The sequence below is a fragment of the Nyctibius grandis genome, chromosome 11 (genome assembly GCF_013368605.1).
Source record: "Nyctibius grandis isolate bNycGra1 chromosome 11, bNycGra1.pri, whole genome shotgun sequence".
In the NCBI taxonomy this organism is placed as follows: Eukaryota; Metazoa; Chordata; class Aves; order Nyctibiiformes; family Nyctibiidae; genus Nyctibius; species Nyctibius grandis.
The window spans coordinates 11,952,390-11,973,334 of record NC_090668.1 but is presented as its reverse complement, the minus strand read 5'-3'; the positions used below and the strand labels follow the sequence as shown (position 1 = coordinate 11,973,334).

At 41.7% G+C, this 20,945-nt stretch overlaps 1 protein-coding gene and 1 long non-coding RNA gene across 3 annotated transcripts in view; one reads left to right on the top strand and one right to left on the bottom strand.

Moving 5' to 3' along the window:
- LOC137668588 (uncharacterized) overlaps positions 1-6,823 on the top strand; it is a 132,518-nt gene extending 125,695 nt beyond the window's left edge. The window contains exon 7 of the long non-coding RNA XR_011048959.1: positions 6,483-6,823. This is a non-coding gene — a long non-coding RNA (uncharacterized lncRNA). The remainder of the gene's footprint in view (positions 1-6,482) is intronic.
- Positions 1-9,435, bottom strand: part of ALDH1A2 (aldehyde dehydrogenase 1 family member A2) — a 56,991-nt gene extending 47,556 nt beyond the window's left edge. The window contains exon 1 of one of the 2 annotated variants that reach the window (XM_068410222.1): positions 9,364-9,435. Coding sequence is in view for 1 of the 2 variants with exons in the window: in XM_068410221.1 (XP_068266322.1) it covers positions 8,361-8,477 (117 nt within the window). In the remaining variant the exon portion in view is untranslated. Of the gene's footprint in view, positions 1-8,360; positions 8,900-9,363 lie in introns of those variants that run through there. The other variant, XM_068410221.1, reaches the window with a different exon arrangement.
- Positions 9,436-20,945: the final 11,510 nt, after the last annotated feature.

Sequence of the window (20,945 nt, the reverse complement as noted above, 5' to 3'; positions counted from 1 at the left end):
AACACCAGCAATACATCGAAGACCACTTAAAGGCCACGTCCAAGACAAGAGTGCTTCAGTCCCAATTGTGCTACAAAGAGTTGAAATAAAGTTCCTGAAAGAAATCCCAAATGCTAACGCATCTAAAGGCTTCCAGTTTTCAAAAGCTGAGGCATCAGGAATTGCACAAAAGCCACTAAGGATATATATATAGTTAGGAAATAAATCAGTTTCACTTTAGAGCGAAGCCTTTACCTTTGTAAATACGTGTGTTTGGAATTTCTGTAGGGAAAGGCACCTTCTGATAGTTTCTGAGTCAAAACTGAGGGATTTTGTGTAATCATTGTGAGATGACCATGCTAAGAGAACAGTGTCTCCCTGGCATCCTCTTCCCATCTGAGTTCAGCAAAGAGGCTGCGGCCTGTTCTTCTGTGCAACATTTCCTACGTTGTTGTGACTTTCCAAATGGATTTTTGTAACACACTTGTTTTAAATTGGGGCATACTGGAAATCCACATGGAAATTAGCAGAGTATATCCTTTCTGTAACCACACCACCTGCTGTAGGCCTCTCCACAGCTGTCCCACCAGCACCCCTGTAGCTTCTGAGTTCAATTCAAAGTCTTTATTACCTATGAATCCCTCACAGATTAAGGTCTATATACTCCAGTGGTCAGTGCGGTCCTTGTGTTTTAACCTCCAGCTGAGGTCAACTGAGATTGAGCTGACATTTTCATTTGGGTCACAGAATTTGATGTGGATGGTTCTCTGCTCTGAAGTATTTTCCCACTTCAGTCCAACAAAGCTGGAACGTATTATGTTTCAAGTCATAAGGTAAAAACCTAGTTCACTAGGCTCTCTGGGAAAGGAACTGACTTCAAGTGAACAAGAATTAAGTCCTTTTCTTTTGTCAGTTGGAGACTATTTCAGCAATGCTATCGCAGCAACACTTTGATGTGGCTTCACATACCATACTTTTAGTAATGAACTGCTCCTAAAGCCGAGTTACATTGCATAACTTAAAATTGATGTGTTGCATTCATGTCACAAAGGTAGTTTGCTATTAAAAGTAACAGAAAATGCTGGTCAGTAGAAATATGTTTTTAGACAAATTCTGAAATATGGAACTTGTGTTTTGGAGAACTGAACAGGAATTCCCCTATTCATTTGAGTAAGCACAAAAGTAATGAATGATTGGGCCCTTAGACGTCAATCATTTTTTAAACTTCATCTTTCTCCGTACAATACTTAGTAGAAACTCTTCACATAGCTATTTGTGCACTTATTTGTGCTTGAGTAGGGATGCCAGCACTTGTCTGAGGATTCCTCACTAGAGGACTGCACAGAACTGCACCTTTCTGAAGATTTTTTTAAACCTTTACACATCTGTGCTTACATTATATTTACATAGCTTCCTTATAATGTTGTCTCTGTATAAATGCATTTTTTGTCTCTCATTTCTTTCAGCTGAACTAAAGTTGATGTTTTGGTTACTTGTTTCAAAGAGTGAGTTCTACTCCTTAAAAAAACAAACAGATAAAGTTGTGGTTTTTCAGAAGTGGAGAGAATTAAACAATTTGCAAAAAATAAATCATGAAACATTACAGTTCAGTCCTAGGAAAGATAGCTGCAAAGCTGTAAAAGAAGAAATGTGACTTCATGCAGGATCTGACTAAGAATTTATGATACAGACCACTGAACTCATCTTTTGTCATTTATCTCTGTAAACCTGTGAGATTTCTTGGAAGATAGTTAGTCAAATGAGGAGTCGAGATGAATCAGTGGATATAATTTATTTAGACTTTAAAAAGGCTTTTGATGATAAAGTCCTTAGCAAGAGGCTATTAAGGAAAGTTAGTAACCATATGGTGAAAGATAAAGTCCTGCCATGGATTAAAAAGTGGTTAAGAGATAAGATAAAAAGACTGGAAATAAATGGATAATTCTCCCTGGAAAGAGGTTAATAGCAAGGTGCCCCTTCACTAGCAATCGATATCTTGGTTCACCTGCTTTTGCTATCATTAATAGTAAGGTACATAGTTTGCAGATAAAAATATACAGACTAATGAGACTACTGAAGAAAGTATCACTAGTGCTGAAGTTAAAAGGCATTTGGGCAAGTCAAGGGTAGATGAAATTTGCCAAAGGTAGAAAATGCAAAGCAAAGCCTGTTGGAAGGAAGGGCTCAAATTACTTTTAGATGCCGCTATGTTCCCAGCGACTTGCCATGTCTACGGACAGCTTATTGAAGGCAGCTGTTAATGTGCATTGTAAAGAAGGGAAGACAAATGGATACAGTGGTTCCACTGTATGGTGCTCCCATGAACAAAGCATTTTATGGCAGTGAGCAACTTCAAACTGGCAGAGCCCATTCAGGGCTGTGGGGAACAATTTTGCATGGACAGGGAGATGGACAAGCTGAGCAGAAATCATCAAGAATTTTTGGACTGCCAGGATTTATCAGAAAATGAGGATACAGCAAGACAGAGATTTAATATGGAAATGTACCGGGATTGGTGAACTTCTGTGGGAAATGTTTCTGAAGGACAGCATGGCATGGACAACTGAAGAGGAATTTTTTCTGTCAGAATGAAAGTGTGTGTTCAAGACACACTATCCCAACTCAACAGTCCAATAGTTAGGGTCAATGCCTAGGCAGCCGTAGATCTTGGATCAAATCCTTCCTCTGTTGTCCATGTCAGACAACATCATGAGCATTCTTGGAGCAAAGACCTGAATCCTACTTTTCCTCCATGAGTATCCTGCCCACTGGGCTATCAAGTTGATATCTCTCAGGCCTCATAAATACTTACAAGTGAATTATCCACAGGAGAGAATGTGAGACTCTTTCCAAGGGCAGCCAAAGGTGGACAGGATCCAAAATTGGGACCTATCCACCATCAGAAAGTAAGTGTCCATATTCAAGTTTCTGCCCTGTTTGCTTCAGAGCAGGGGTATGAATTTTGCTGCTCTTCAACTCAGGCAAGTGCTCTCATGATTACTGACCTTCTGTGTGCAAATAAATATGTGCATCTTTTGTATTGGAATACTTGAAATCATAAACATTTTTGCAAAGATGAGAAAAACACAAACTGCATAGCTCTTGTCTTTCAGTCTATCATGACCTTACAATCTGAACGAAGAGAAGAAAATTTCCCCCTAGCCACCAATATAGTATTGTACAGCTTGATGCATTAAACCAGTTTGCATTTTCCCCGAAGATTCAGTCTTTCCCTAAAAATTCAGCACAGTAAGAGGCGACTGCTACAACAGTTACCTACTCAGTAATAGAGTAGTTATCTGCAGTAGTTAGCTAGTTGTTGCCAGCTTCAGCTTGGTAGTTTCTGTATTTTTAATGCTTTTGAATTAACATTGTTATAGCAGCTGTATTGGAGTAAGCAAAGGCAGGGGACTGGATATGCATAAGGCTACCATTGTTTCTTGATCCCCCATGCAAAACCTGGGTAAATTGGGTTTGTGTAGAAGACCTTAAAGGTTTGGGAGGAAAGAAAGAATCCTATATTCAGGCTCTTAATTGGAAAGAAGTGCATAAATAGTTTGCAATTGCTATATAGGTTGATGGATTGTAATACTAACCACAAAGTATGAACACACTAGAAGAGAATTCAAACTGTACATTTAAACAACAGTAAAGCTAAATACAGTATATACCCTAAAACTTCATATATGATGATACAGAGGGACATATCTAGCGTCAGCATCAGATGAAGTGTTCCACAAAGCAGAAAAGTAGCTGTTCTACTTGTCTGCTCTTCACGCAAATATCTCTAATTTTCTGTGCCCCATCTTTTGTAACTGGACAGCGCTCGCTGAGCTGACCCAAAAGGTCAGCTGATTTCTTCAAGTATCAGTCACTGAACCGGATTTCAAAAGGCATTAAAGTAGTGAGCTCATTCAGGGAAAGACAGGTGGGAAATAGCATGTATTCATCACGTACCCGAGTTTTGCCAAAGCTTGTCTTCAGTTCAAAAAAATGACAAAGACTCTGCATATTATTCTAAATAAAATAGATTTCCTGCCTCCTATCTTAATGTCAGTCTACAGTTTTATCTGGAAGACACATGTCGGAAATTTTGGTGAAACAAATTTACAATAGTGTTCTGCAGTATTAATGTCTGGGCAATGCCAAGAAAGCACAATGGGAATGAAAATACAGAAACTTAACACTTCAAACAAAACACTTCAAACCCAAATGCTTATCATTTGAAAATTTGAAATGTATTTGTTAGTTCTTGTCTATCCAGAAGCAGTTTGCCTACACTTAATACAACCTGCTGTATACAGTTTTCTGTTGCAATGCTGGGAAGTTTACCTGGTCAGTGTTTAGAAACTGACCTGATTTTAGCCTAGCGTGTAAGAGTAGAGGCAAACCCTTTTACACAGGACAAAAAAAGATATGGTTGTCAGCCAATTCACAGGCTATTGCTACAGAAATATTTCTGTACCTCTTCACTGCCACAGCGCTGTAACTTCACCCCTTTAGAACACCTCTTTATGAAAAGCTCTCAAAACCACAATTCTTCAACTTTTCCTCATGCTAAAGTTCTTCAGCTCTTTCTCAGACTTAGATCAGTTGGCAAGCAAGAAACAAAAAACATCCAGCTGGATTAGTGTCCCTAACATGATGCTGACTGAGAACGTTCACTCAGTTACATGATGCAGTGACAGAGCTAGGACAGGACAGAACCCTAGGGTCCTCATTTTATACTAAGCTGTCTTTTAAAGTCAACGTGACTTACTAAAAGCCCTATGAAAATACTTTGCAAAGCAGATTTGATTATGCCATAACAAAGGAAGGACAGCCACATCCTGCAGAAACACCTTTAGCTCCTCAAACGGAGACAGCAGGAGGAAAACGCTGCAAAAGGCTCAATCCATTGGGCTGAAATCATGTCTACTGTCAGATACTTGGGACACGCTCAAGTCTCAGCAAGGAGAGTGGAGTTTTGTAAGAGCGTGGAAGAGGAATGCATCAATATAATACTAAGCTGAGAACCCTCTGATCACCCTCAGAAGCTATCAGGTTCTTAGAGCCATCAGCTCAGGGGTGTGCTTCCTGGACAAAATATGCTAGTAACGTGTCCTTACTGGATGCCACACTACAGCTTATCTCACGTGTCTGGGCTCATTCTGGGAGAGTTTCTGGAATAAAGTTGACATTTGTAGAAGTATGACTTGTTCCCAGGAAGATGGCTGGATCCCCTTCTTACCTATGTGCTCCCTTACATATGGAGCACAGCACTGCCAACACTCTCCTGACAAGTCTGAGGAGGGCTTGCTGTGCCACAGGGCTGCAGAATAACCTAATGCCATGCCATACTGGAAGATCCCCTGTTCTGCAGACGCCATCCCTCCCCAAACGTTAATGTTAAGAAGTAGAGAATTAAAGAGTCATCACCATGAAAAGAGAGATAATCTTGCATGTAGCAGTGTTAGTACTTGCCAGCCACACAGAAAAACTTAACCCTGTGTGCTTGAACACTCATCTTCATGTCTGGTTCACATCCTGTTCACCAATTCTTATTACACACATCTAAACCACTTTATTTTTCACAGAGACCATGCCAAGGTATTAAAAAGCTGGGAAAATTATTTCTAATGGCATTTTTTTTTTAAAGAAGCATAGGCTGACTCCCAATATTGAAGTCACAATAGATACTGCTGCACATCTTACATAAAAACAGGGCATTGTGTAATTTTCATCACTAAATATATTTTTTCTGACCAATGAAAAACTACATTGCCTCTGGTGCTACATCAGGTGTACAGATCGGAAGGACTTAACACACGGTTTTCTGCTTACTTCAGTAAAGCTACCAGAGGAATATTTCACAAGTTTCAATAATTCTGCTAAATAATCAAATATATGAAAATTACATGGGTAGTAATTGTTTTATCTGTGTTTTTGGAAGGAGCTTTCATAGTAATTCCAAGGATAATGTAGTGTTTTAAAGATTAATGATAATAAATTTACTTTATTCTGGTACATATTACACATCTTCTTCAAATCACCTTTAGGGATTCCTGGAATTTTAACATGTTCTATCCTAATAAAACTGTCTATTTCCCAATTTTAGAATTTCAGAAATGGAATTTAATTGGCAAAACATATTTTAAAATTACTTCACTTAGTTTAAATGTTCACAGATACCTCTATTTTTCATGAAGAATTAACTCCCAAATGGTTAAGATTTTACATTCAGAGACAGCTGTAATAAAGAGTTCAAGAATTCTATGTCCTGGTTGTGTATTTAAAGTTCTCAGCTAACAAGCAGGAGAGGGGCTGCTAGGAATGCTTACAGATGTCTGATTTTACAAGGTTTGGGGTAGTTGTTTTTTTTTTTGCCAAAGTGCTTTAGTCTAATGTTATTTATTGTTTATGGAAGTTGTTTGTCATTTAAGACATGAAGTGACCACTCCCCCAAAAGAAAGAATCAAGTTACAATCCATTATTTCATTTTTGATTGTTTTTCTTTGTAATAGGGGGGAAAGTGGATCCTGGATAAAAGCCCTGCCCAAGACAAGATTCCAAGCTGAAGACTCCAATTATCTATAAATCACTTGTATTTCCTGCAGAGAAGGAGAAAAAGGAGGGAAGAGTGAGACAGACAGAAAAAACAGAGACGGAGGATATGCCAAGTGAAATATTCGATATCTGTCCTAAACCAAATTTCTCTCAAAAGCAACCAGGAGTTACCTGATATCTCAAAACCAAGCTTAGAAGAAACACATTGCGGTTGGTTTTGGCTCAATATTGCAATAAAGTAACTTTCTTTTACTTGTTCCATTAGTATAAAATGTGTAACATCTTACATATTTCTGAGATGATGGCACTGTATGTTCTGAATTAGTAAAGGTTACTCCCCAGCTTACATTCTCACAGATAGGAAGATATGATTGCTGATGACTTATCTTTCTCAAAGATTTTTAGAACCAATTCTCTAGTTTTAGAACATAGAAATGCAAGTACACTTATTATGCAAACTGACTGTGATACTACTCTCAAGTATTATCCACTGAACACTCCTGAATCATATTTTACACAAACCAGCAATAAACAAAATTCACGCCAAATACTATTTGCACGGTATGATTGATCCCAAAGTGTAACACCACACAACATCAAATAACTACATTCCTTATTTATTTAAACAATTTTCAAAGAAATTATATGCAAGAAACCATATGCATCTTTTAATTTGCATATTGGAGTTTGCATTAAAATGTAATGAAATCTAAAGTAGTTTACTTTCCTCTGAAACAATCTTCTAGAACATGGAATTGCTGTAACAAATTAGAGGACAAATTAGCTTTGGCACCCGCTTGAAAAAGAGAAAAGATTAAAAGCTTTTAAAGTGATGATATGGAGGAAAAAATTACACTGCATCGGCCAAAATGAGTTTCCTATCAGCTTTAAAGCTCCTGAAGTTGTATTTCCAGTAGATAAAAATGTTATCACCTTTTTCCAGTGCTGATGTGCTTATTTTCCTATTAAGTTACTCGATAATTAGAAACAAAGTCAGACACATTGTAATCTGTTTATACAATACATTTGAAACTTCTCCAACAAAAATCGAAACATTCTTTAACTACAGATACTAAAGATGCAAAGATTCAAAATATATAAATGAATTTAAAAATTCAAATTGCATTTACAAACAAATGTCTGTTCTTAAAGCCCTTTTTAATTGACAAAAACAATTTAGTCCCATAGTACACCATAGAAAACCAGCACATTTTTCTATATTGACCCAATGGGTTTGTTCTTAACCTTCTCTTTATGAAAATTAGTCTGAAAGGTTAGTAGGAAAATATATGCCCTCTTGCAATATTGTTCAAGGGTGTATTCAAGTATCACGGAAGTTAGTAGAGAGACCTGTTCCAGCGCTGTAACAACCTGGTAGTATTAAGAGTCCTCCAGGAATTGTAAAAGAGTCCCTTGGGTGGACAGGGTAATTCAAGAAAGAAAACATTTTTATTTTCTGATTTAGATATACAGGTATGTATAATAACTTCCTCTGAAGTACATCAAAAGCAACTGAAACGTATTTGAGAACTACTGATTTTGCACTGAAAATAAACCCCAACAGCTCCATAGAAAATACTACGTTTAAAGAGAAGTAATATGGTAAAGCCAGTCCCAGCAGACCTAATTTGCTTTTCGACTATCCTGTGGCTTTTTCAGATGATTACAGGGCTAAAAATCTGTTTCCTTTATTACAGATTCAAGGCAGTCTTTTAGTAGTTTTTTTATCTCTACACTCAAGTCGGGTAAGGCAGAATGAAACTGATTTAAGCAAAATCCCTCCTTTGGAGGGAAAGCCATGAATTTCCCTGACAGAAGAAACGAACACAACTTACCTTGGTGTATTTGATTTCAAGGTTCAGAGTGGGAGAAGGCAGCAGATGCAGAGATGCCATCAGAGCTGCAGGATCTGCCTTCACCTCCCCTGGCATCTCAATTTTACTGGAAGTCATAGTCTTGGGGGGGCTTTTATAGTGCCACCGAGCCCCCCGCTCTGACCTGATGTTGTGTTGTGTTTTGGGTTGGTTGCCCCCCCCCCACCAAAGACCAGCGTTGAAGATGTTGCTCTCGTCCTCTGTATATAGGCAGGTGTCAAGCCGGGTCTCTTCTTATTGGACATGGGGGCAGAGGCAGGGGGGCAGGTCCATCCTACCTAGGGCGATAGCGGCACAGCCCCGCTCACTCGCGCGGCGCAGCCGCGGCGCCCCGCAGGTCTCCGCCGGGTTCCCCCCGGCCCCCGCGTCCCGTCCCGTCCCGGGCGCCGGGGATTCCCCTGCCACCCCGCGGGAGGTCGGGGCTCCCGGGCGCGGGTCGCTGCCTCCCGCCCGAGGAACGGCACCGGGGAACGCGGACAGCGCCAGCGGGGGAGCGGGGGGTCCCTACAACTGCCGTGTTCTCCCCTGTCCCCCCTCCGTGCCGGGCGGGGGCCGGCAGGGAGGCGCCGCGTCCAGGAGAGGCCAGCCCCGGCCCCGCGCCGCCCTGCCCGGGACATCCCGTGGGGAGCCCTGGCAGCCCCGGCCCGCCAGCGCCTGGGGAGCCCCAGCCGCGGCGGCGGGAGGCTGGGCCGCACTCGGGAACCCCTGGCGGGGCGGGGGCGGGGGACGGCGACCCGCCAGCGGCATCGCCTCACAGCGCGGCCCCGGGCGCGGAGCCGCCGCGCAGCCGGCAGGGCTGGGGCGGGCAGGCACGGCAGGGCAGGCGGCCCCTCACGGGTCCCAGGCCGAGCGCGGTGAGAGCACGGGGCCGCCCGGGGCCGCTCCGCAGCGCTGCCGCCGGGACGAAAGGGGGAAGCCTCCGCCCCCGGGGCACCGGCTCTGTCCTCGCTCCCCGGCCACCTACCGCTGCCCGCTTTCGTGGCCGGGGCCTCCGCGCAGCACCTGGCGGCTGCGCCGCTGCCCTCCCCCGCTCCCGCCGCTGGACGCGCGCTCCCTCTGCGGAGCGCCCGTCCCCGCCGGCTTTGCTCGCAGCGTGCCCGCTGCTCCCCGGACCGCCTCGCTTGTGTTTTTGCGGCAACTGACATCTGACAAGTGGCTGCGCGTCCCCGGCGACAGTGACGGATGCGCGGAAAACACCCCCCGCACCGACCCCACCTGCCGCACCGGCGGCGCCATCCCCCGTCCGCCTGCTGCCCCCTGCCGGCCGCGCGCCCGCCGCCGCCCGCCGCTACGGCAGGGGGCCCCCGCCGCCCGCGTCCCGCCCCGCGCAGGGCCGCGGTGCTCCCCTCGCCTCGCTCCGGCGGCCCGCAGTGTCTCCCCCACGGCCCGGCCGCTGCGGCCCCGCGCAGGGCTGCGGGCTGGGCAGCGCGGTTCCTTCCTCCCGCGGCAGCGTTCCTGACCTCGGTCCCCGCCTGGCGCCGAGGCCCCGGCTCTCCTCCAGGCCGGCAGCGCTGGGTGCGCTCCTTGTCCCGTTTCCCGCAGGCCTGCGCTGCCATAGGGCTGGCAGCGCCCTTCCCCTTGGTCTGTCGGTCCAGCTCCACAACGTGGAGTTCTTGCTTGTCCAGGGTTTCTCCTTCTGCCTTCGTGGAAGGGCACTGTACAACCTTCCCTCACTTCCCCTTGCAAGGTCCCGCACTTGCTCCTGTGTCCCTTTGGCTCTGGTCTGTGCAGTCCGGCCTGTCCTCGATCCCGTACAAGGTCACCCATCTTCCAGCGTTGGGAACACATGCCCCTTCAGCCCCTCCTGCCGCCGACAGTGCATGGCCACAGGCGCTGCAGCTGCTGCAGGCCTGGGCAGCCTGTGTGGAAGCTCAGAGGCTTAGGACGTGTGCAGCAGGGACACATAGGTGTACCTCTTTCCAAATTCCTCTCAGGAAAGAAAGTGGCCAGGAGGAGCAGGTGTTCACTGTCAGGGCAAGCCCGGCAGCCCGGCTGTGGCCTTCTCTTTTCTTGAAAGTTCTTTGCAAAAGGAAGAGGCCTAAAGGGCAGAATAATTTCTTCAAGCAACAGCTATTTGTTCCCAGCTATTATTTTTTGGGGGACCCTCTTAGCAGGAGGCCATATCATGCAAGAGGTTGGTCATGCCATACAGTGGCTTACTGGGAAGTCAGCAGCCAGAGCCAGATGCCGCCACTCACTGTCTCAAACCCATCACGCATGCAGCAAGCAGCGCATGTGCAGTGGACATCTGTCCTAGCTTGCTGGATGAAACATCAAGCTAGGAAATGGCTTGAGCTTACGCCCCGACTGGGCTGATGGGCACCAGAAATTTATGGTCAGAGCCTTAAACTGTCTTTGGTCAAAACTTCTAGGCAGAAAACATATGAAGCCCAGATCATTTTTGTTACTTTAGGTAAAAACAATAAAGTTCTGCTTACTAATGCAAATACTTCCAACATTTTGAAACTGATCAGATGTCACGTTTTGAAGTTATCACATTGCAGATAGATAAACAGAGAAAGGACACCAAAGCCTACAGCAGTCTAGAGCTGGCAAAACAAAGCAGCAAGAAATATACCACGTAACCTTTTTATTGACCTAGTCAAGAATAAACAACGGGATTAGGCCGTGTTTTGATTTTGTTACATTATGCATTTGTTGATTCCATAGATATTCCTTGCTCTGTGTTTTACAAGTTCACGGACAATTGGAAAGACCGTCCCAGTGTTCTCTTAGTGTTTGTACAGCAGCACGGGACAAAGGTTGCTTCTGCACAGACAGGCAGCACGAGATACAGAGTGCCATTTAAGTCATTTAAGGGTTAACATGCATATTTCTGTAAATCTCCAGCTCAATAATGAAGAAGGAGACTGCAGATTTTGCTTTCTCTCATTTTTCATCTTTTTTTTCCTCCTAACAGAGGAAATGGATCCATAATACTGTGCGGTAATGCAGAGCTGTCAAACTGTGACACTTGGGATGAGTGAGACTTTTAAACGTCAGAAATTCAATTTTTAATAGCACACTGGCAACACAGACCTAACACTTCATCACAAGGATGACACCTTCTAAAAGCTGTTTTAAAATAAATCAGAGTGGGGATGTGCTCCTTCAAAAGGCATTTAAACAAGTTTCAGGAATGAAGAAACTGTATAACAGTTTCATTATTGAATCAAGTCAATAAAGTTCAGGAGATTTGGGTGAGAAGAGATTCCAGTGCATGTGGAGATGCAGTTCAAACCCACATAATCTGGAGCTGCTTACGTGACCTCCATCAACTACTTGTCGTACAAACCACGTTCCTCTTACATCTAAAGGCAATTCAGTTCGCAAAAGCACTCGGAGCTGACCACCTTTAGACTGCTCCCTACGCCTCGTTGGCATTCCCCAAATAGAGAATGGCACTGCACTCACCACACTGCAGGCTCCTGGTCTACAGCCAGCTTCAGAGGGCTCCCCAGAAGAACATGGCGGACATGTGCCGTTGCTCTTCCCGACAGCAAGTGACCAACCGCAGTTCCTCTTCTACCACCTGGGAAGACAGTGATGTAGGCCTTAGCACCAAGACCACAAGTGGGTTCTCATCAAGTACAGCAGTACCTTTGCCAAACAGAATTAGGAGCAAGGTCTGTAATGCTATGTTGGACACGCTGATGAAGCCAGCTTGGTGAGCTGCTTCAGTGATGCAGCACTACACTGGCTGCTTTATGATAGTAAATTGAGTTACAGCTTCAAATCATGCAAGTGAATATTTAATATTTAACGCAATTTCTTTGTAGAAGGGATTACTACCCTTATTGCCTTGGACATTAGGACAATAACTCAGAAATAACAATGAATACAGAAGTAAGCTAATTGATTTGTCAAAGAAAAAAAAGCAAGTCCAACAATTGCCAAGAAGAGAAAGAACAGAAACAATACCCCAGCTTCAGCCCAAGTTCTGCAGTCCCTAGACACCTACATATGGCAGAGAAACCACTTCTTACCACTAATCCTGTAGTTTCTGAGGGTTTTTTTTGTGAATTGGCAATACTAAATCAACTGGAAATTAAGTCAGACTGGCTTATTTTCTCTCACTTGAATGGGTTTTAATTAAACTCCTACTTAGACAGCAAATCAGGAAACAAATATGTTCTGTTTCAGATAGTAATGACAAAGACCTGACTGTCTTCACACTTTGTGAAGAAATGGCTGTCAAAAAAATGAAGAACCAAATGACTGTTTCTTACTTCAGTGTTAGAATTTAGGCTAGTATATAGCCAAGATCAAAATAATTCCTGAAGAGTTTTATTTTTATATTTAGATCAATCTGAATGTATACTTTGAAGAAATACATTTGTTTCATTTACAAATCTCAATTTCTCCACCCACCCCCAGCAACTGGTATTTTATTTATAGACAAGGACATAGACGTTGCTTATACAAACACCATCTGATGGAAACAGGACCTTTGGTAGCTAGAGAGGATGCAAAAGACAGATCTGTGATGTTGAAGACAATACAGATGTAATTAAGGCATTCCTGGATTGGTCAGCCAGAGTAACGGTATTTTTCTGCTCTATACTACTGTGTCCCCATTGCCTATAGGAAGTCATAAACTAGAGGACTGGGTGAAACTCTTTGTATCTCAAATACCTCTTCTGGGCAGAGTAGCTGTACCAAAGCATATACTGATACACCACTGAAATGGACAGTGGATACAGCAATTCCAACAACACAGAGCTCTTTGTTCTTACTACAAATCTGTGAATATTTCTTACGCTCCTTAGTAAGCTCCAGACTCTAAGTACTTTGTCACACACATGAAGGAACTGAATCACATCATTGTCAGACACTTCCAGTGATTCATTTCAAGATCAACTTCAAAACCTGCCCAAAATGATTTCAATCTGACCCTTAAGTTCTTTTTACGTACATTTCTCTCAGCTGTCCCACTACCATTTGGCAAGGATATCCCTGGTTCCTCATGCAAATTCAGTATTGATTGAGAGAGTCTACTCCTCTGTACCCCTTGCCTCCCTGCCTCAGTAAATGCCCCTTCCTATTTCTTATGTTCTTTAGAAATCACTTTCGGAAGAAAAATAGGGACCGAAAAGAAACTTCCACTAAGTTATTTTTCAGCTCAGACTTCCACTTAAAAAATCTGAACTTCATTTTCTGATATATACAGTAAAAGCTTCAGCCTCAGGTGTCCTATTTTAATTGCCTGCTATTTTCATTACTGACCATGATGGCAGCAAATGCTCTGCAGGAGATACTTGTATTTTAATTTATCTGCAAACATAAATCACACATTATAGCACTTTTTTCCTCTAGGTTAATTGAATCAATTCTCTAAATGTCTCTAAGCCTGATCATTTGAAAGAGGCTCACTGTTTGAAATCTCTTAAGAATTATGGCCCTTGAACTGTGTGCAGGACGATATCAGTCCTTACTCCAGACAAAGATATTTTATACATATAAGGTAAAAATATTGTTATACACATAAGCAATATTATCTGTAAAGCAACACCCACAATACTGTGATGATCCTATAAAATATTATTTCAGAAATTTGTCAACTATCCCAGTGATTTAATTGTCTTAATATTATAAATCTTTTTAATAATTGTTTGAGAATGAGTCTGGATATATTTTATGTTCTAAAGAAACAAGAAAATCTACTTTTCTTTTCCTTATTTCTGCATTACCTTTAACATAAAAAATAAAATAAATGATGATATCAAGAACAACCATTTTTATTAATGAAAATCCAGGAATGGCTAACAAAGGAAACTTGATTTAACATAATTTTTACTAAAAATGAGTCAAACGGATCAGTTTTCTTACCCGTGATATTGGCCATTTTATACCTAGTAGAACTGTAAATTGCTGCTGTGGTGAATTCAGTCCTCAATTAAAACTTGAATTTAAGGATTTACGCAAGCCACAGATAATTCAGTGACAGTGATATAGCAGAATATGCTTGGAAAGACTGTCAATCTTTGACTCACTTTATAACTGTGTCAGTTTCAAAAATTAGTATTATAGTTTAAGTCAACAGGTGAAATGTAACATGTCCCTCACTAGACTGTTGTGCGGAAGGCTGGTTTTGCCAGTTACGGAGTGTGCCTGAGTTGCCCGCTCCTTTAGTCTGAAGACTTCCTGAGACCATCCAGCTCACAGCTGCTCCTCGGCTGGTCACCACCCTGTGCACAGTGATGCACAACAACACACAGCCATGGGGTGGTTTAGCCCAGCCTCTGCAAAATAGCACCCATCTTCTCCTGCAGAGTATATACGGCAGTGAGTGGCAGTGCCTCAGGAGAGTGCTGTGAAGAACACGTACCGTTAACTGTGAAGTTATAGGCAATGTCCTCTTGGTTGTAGGGATTCTATTCTGAATTTAAATACATAAAAAACCTTTCTATTTTGAATTTCTCTTCAATTTACCTGTTTGAATTTATTATTTGTAAAACACATCAAGCCTCAAATGGATTGACCTTCTGCTAATGTATATCACCTAATGAATGGATGCAATTAACTAATTCATGTTGGAATATTGCACTTTCCAGATCACATTTATCATCACTAAATGTGTGATCTAGTTTGCAAGTTTAAATTTTTTATTATTACCCTTTAAACTAAAGAAATAAGTCTTATATTTAATTACCTGAACTTACATATTCAATTAATAGCTTCATTACCTTAATGAATATAGATACCACACAGAAGTAACAAAAGATTGCTGCCTGGGCCTGCTCCTAAGTACACCCTGTAAAGGGTCTGCTATGAATCGCAGAACAATTTGTTTCAATTGAAAAGTCTTGATTGGGGAGATCCAAAGGAACTGGGCCCGGCTATTCAATATTCTTATACAGGGGCCTGAGATAAAGTTATCATCTATATTGTTAGTATTTAGTATTTAAAAGGCATCCCAAAAGCAAAGCTTATGTTTCTGGAAAGACAGAGGATTTAAACGTTCAAATGTGAATCATTCTGAATTAAATGGAATTAAAAGAATGAAAACCAGGCAGGCTGGCACCTCACCTACTAAAGGACAAGGGATAAGCATTTGGAGCATGGAGGCAAAAGAAACAAATGTTCTTGTTGCGGGAGAGAGGGGACAAAGCACCAGGAACAGCAGCTCTTACAGAAAATACTTCTCCAACAGAGAGTCAAAGCATGGCTGGATGGCATCCTTGGGGGCCTCGTCAAGAGGGAGACAGCTGAAGGTAGGTGGGTTGGCAAGTCAGATGCAGGAAACACTGTCACTTTCCTGATGGTAATCAGGTTTCGGCACCATGAACTGGCAGTCCTATTTTGCTACGTCTATTTGTTTGCCAGACACGCTACTTGGCCTCTGTGTGCCCGTGGAGTCAAATTTGTCATTATCTTTGGCTTTCATGTTAAATCTCTTTTATTAATTAGGTAGGCTCAGATCTCCTGTGCTTCACAACCCTACAGGCAGCCATAATAAGTTTCAGGGTATCCATTGCTATAGGGAATCTGTGCCCTGTAGAAAGACGAAAGGTTTTGACAATGTATCCCATTCGGTTTAAGAAAACATAGGGCTTAGATCACTGCAAAGCCCATTGGATGGACTTTGAGGTTTTCTTTGTGCTGCATGGATATATTTACCAAGATATCTTTTGTTTTTAGCAGCAAAGCTGAATTTAAAATTTTTATCTCCATTTTAAGGGCTTTTTTTATAAAGAATTCAGAAAAGGAAAGTTATCTTAAAAAGAACATGCTGTCAATAATCTTCCCTTACATTTACTTCTCATGTACATTAATTGTTCGAGAAAAGGGAGTATGCAGAAAAAAAAGAGCAAGGAATTGGCTGCAACAAAGTGTTTTTCTGTACTAAATTGACCTTTAAAAGCAAAAATACTTCTTGTACTGAAACAGTCTTTTTCCAGATGCATTCAGAAATTCAGACCTGCCCATACTGTAACCTACCAGATAAGCTTACACTAGAAATGTATCCGGCACATGTGGAAGGAAGTGCAGCCTAGCACAGCAGATAACACCAGTGCACGTAACCATCCGTACGGCATTTCCCTAACACCTCCACGTTTTGCCAGCACCGACAGTCCTGTCACAGAGCCCTTTGGTGTGGAGTGTTATCTGTGCCCCACTCTGCCAGCACGGCTATCACAGAGATTAAACTGGCTTGGAAACTCTCAGGGCCTATGTTACACACAGACATGTCTGTACAACAAATTTTAAAATTTACTATCATCAATTATATAACTATATATAATATATATGTGTGTAGTAACATCAGTTATGCACAGAGGCCTGATGGTGTGCCCAGCCAATCAAGAACAAAGAAAAGTTTTGGGTTCTGCTTTAGAGAAAGTCCAATTTAATTCTCCCTGAAATCAGTGTCAGCAACAGTGGACTTCAACAAGCTTTGAATTGGGCTTTAAAGATTACTGGCAAAAAGCTTGAAATGCACATATGTGGTGTGTTTTTGATCTCATATTCATGAGCTGGACTGAAATGTTTTAACTGGACACTGAGATCACAGAAACAGAGAAGAAAGAACAAAGAAATTCTCAAGGGGTCACCTCATGTGCCACCCCTCCTCCAAGGTGGGCTCAGCTAGACCTAAGCTGTGCATTGCAGATGTTTGCTCCCGTGAGCACTTTTTCACCAGGGACTACAGCAGAGACAGAGGGATGATCAGAAAACACAAGAACTAAAGAAACAGGGTTTTTATGTACTCAAAAATCTTAGAATGCTGAATTACAGTGTGTTCAGATCTTTCTTCCCTGAGTTTTTTTTATTTGAGCTCCCCAGCAGCAGGATCAACCCATAAAACAGAGAATGTCCTTTAAGGACCATACAGCAGTTTCTGTATGAAAACATAAATACAAATTAGGCAAAGGCATTTGACCAGGGACATGAATTATATTAAATGTACACATTCAGACCTTGTCTAATTCAACTAAAATCAGCAGATTTAGACTTAAAAATAATTTGGCCCATATTATTACAATACAAAAAAATATATGGTGTATTTATAGCCTTGGTCTCTCCAGCTGTGTTGGTTTAGGTTTTATTACATGAGTAATAACAATTTATGTGATACTCTGAATAATGTGCTATTAAAAATTCAGTACAGTATATACTGTTACCCATGGGATTTAAACTGTGGGAGCTATGTGTATTATTCTCTACTTTGCTATTTCTATAGGAGTGAAGATTACTATAAAAATGGTTAGGTTATATACACTGTGTGAATTCCTGCTCTGCTTGAATCCAGGTGAAAAAAAGAAATAGTTCAGTCCAGACTGCCTTGGGGTAAGGGTCTCAACAGTCTTAGTCTTGGAATCTAAGGTTACACTGATCATATGTTCAAGAACAAATAGTAATATCAATGCGCTTTTTGATGTCTTGAAAGAATGCCAATAGATTTTTGAGGCATAACCTCCCTTAACCCATTTGACGCTTCTACAGAGTATCAGCTTTATCTATGTGTCTATTGATTTTATTCTTTACAACAGGTCATCTAATTTTCCTGATATAGAAGTCACATTGACAGTTTTGTAGTTCCTATGATCACTTTTGGAGGACTCTTTTGAAAGACAGGTGGATCAGTGGTATGTTTCCTATGTTCTGTTTTGCTGGCATTAGGATTGGGTTCAGTGAAAAACAACCCACTGGCACTAGCACTTCAGGAGCTGAACATTTGAATCCCTTGGCAGAAACACTGCACAGCTCCAGCAATTAGTTACTATTTAACTTATCAATTTCTCTTGAAGTCTTTCCTACTGACAATTCATTTTAGGACAGTTCCTCACACTCAGCCCACCTAACATCTGGTTCTTTAGCAAGGCAAATAATTCTTTTAGCTTTTTAGCTGTGGAGTTAGCCACCTTGAATGCTGCTTCTACACTTTCATTCTCTATAGCTTTACTTACTGTCTTGCAGGACTCCTCTGGTGATGGAATTTGAAAAAGGTTATATTATTACTTCCCATTCTTGGTGAAATCTTAAAATCTTTTTGATCAGCTCTATTGTGGTTCTACATTTAATATGACATTTTATTCTCTTTCTATGCTCCTTGCTTATATATGACTTCCATTTTTGAAGGATGTCTGCATTTTCTTCCCTCAGATGCCACAGTTGTCAATATCTATGGATGGCACTGCCAGTATCCTTACCATTATGACTCTGGGAGCCAGGCCCAGGTGAGAAAGATCAGTAGAAAACAGTAATCACAGTGTGTTTTCTTTCCAGTGTTCAACCAGGTGGTCCACTGCATGTGACTAAAAGGCAGTAACATGGAGCATGGATCACATGGGTTAGTAATTAAGGTCAAAGCTTTCATGGGATTTATCTTTACATTTTACTTGTTTTTCTTGTAATGGTACGTACATATTTGTTAGATTTGGGAAATGTCTTTAGAACCTTTTTCTGAATACAGTAAAAGGAGAAACTTAATTTGAATTTTCTGTGTTGTCTCCTTTTCTATTTGAAAATTATTCCAAAGTGTAGCAGTGACTTTACATTGCCAATTGTAAAAATCTGGAGGGATTTACCAAGGGAGCAATCATCCCCTGATGTACTCTTCTTCTATACTGAGAGCATCTGCTTGAATCTGGTATGGAGCTGAGGAGGACCTTTGGTCTAACTTAGCATCGCAGTTCTTATTAATGGAGTTAAATCACGTGCTTTCTATAAAGTACCGAAGAAAATCTGAAAAAAGCAAATATAAAATATACGTATTTGTGTCAGTTCTCTACCTGTAAAGACAGAAAATTGTTATAAGGAAGGCAACGCAATCTGGACAAATGAGCAGAGGTTTCTGTCTCTGACATGTTATTGCCCTATTGTTAGTTGAACAATACCGTTAATGCCTTCACACCTGTTATGAGACTAAACTAAGAGGTATCTGCATACTACTTTGTGAGAGAGACCTGCATCTGCATAAGGCAAACAATTGCTATGGACAAACAACTAAAAATTGCTTTCATAAACGTATTTATTTATTTCTCATTTTCCTGGAAGAGAGGAAGTGGTTTATCTCATTCCTGCTGTAATGAATGGCCTCCCTAGCATCCTCCGTCAGTTCTACTGTATACATAATTCTGAAAGACTTCTGTCACAGACATAATAAACATAATAAACATATACTTCAGCATGCCGTGATAATTAAGGTCCTGAATAATATCTTTGTTTTGCAGTGGTGTAGGGTAATGGTTTTCAAACTGCCGTACCACAGGCTGTTTTCAGGGGGTTCCCAGAGGCAGCTCCCAGCTGTCTACGCAAGTGCGGACCTGCACTACAGGCAGGTCCTGTAGAGCAGCACCTGTAGCACTCCTACAACAGAGCGTGCCTGCTGCTGCACAGGTGCTCACCCTGGCTCATGCAGTACCAGTACAGATGCAGTCATCTCATAATCCATCAGGTTTTCCACAGGCCAGCATTTTCTGAATCAGCTAAAGGCAGAGTGGTATTTGAACGCAGAGGTAGAGAAAGGTGGGTAAAAGGACACAGAAAAGTGGTTAAGGATCAAAATCGGGTGGTGGGGGTGAACTGGGTGGGGTTAAGGGATGAAACCGGTGGTGGTAAGGTGACTACAGCTGCAGGGAGCGTGCCTCAGGTCCTAGCTTGAGGCAAGGAAGAAGGTTGATGGGATAACAGAAGTGGTCCATTTGCCCAGTCCTGTAAAACGATATCCTATTCACAGTAGACAACAGTACTGACAGACCTAAACATATTTACCACCAACATGAAAAAGGTTTAGGACAGATACAAACCAAGGCACTAAGCATCTACAACACGTGCCAAAATAATCTACCAGAACTGGGCTAAGGTTTTGGCATCAAGTCAAAAGACAGAAAATACTTGTAAATCAATCAGCATGTTAGTCAAGTCAGTATCACATCCGATAAAAACATTCAAGACACTTAAAAGATTAAGAGTGTAATATTTTTCTCTAGGAGGCCCAATTCTTTGAGATATTCAGCAACTTATGTCTTAAGACCATGGAAAATAATACTATAATGCTTCACATTGTAACAGCCGTGCACTTTTAAGCTAAACATATTGGAGACATATAGTAACTCAGTGCCTCACTTGCCTACACTGCATTATAGGGAACCACTGGACCGAAGCAGATTTCATTAAATGTTCCTAATTTATTCTGCCTCGTTGCTCTTTTGTAAACAGGGCGGGTCACTAGAGAGCAAGGCATTTAGTCCAAAAAGAGTATTGAGAGTGAATATACAAATTCAACATACTACACCAAGGTAAGATTCCTCATTAGCCACTGAAATCCCTCAGAAGTGACAAGATAGGAGCTTTTGTTTACAGAGCAGAGCACAGCATTCTCACAAGCATTCACTCTCTTTCACAACCTCCCCTTGAAAAGTTTTTGAACAGCCAATAGTAGCATGGTTTAAATCCCAGTCTAGGTCAGAGAGAAATTTTCAACCATATTTTGGATCCTTACTTTGTGGTTTCTCTTTCTGCCTTTCTTTTTGATCAGGGTGACAGGAACGTTTTATTCATTTTTACCAGAAAGAAAACAAAAAGTAACATAGCAGGAAA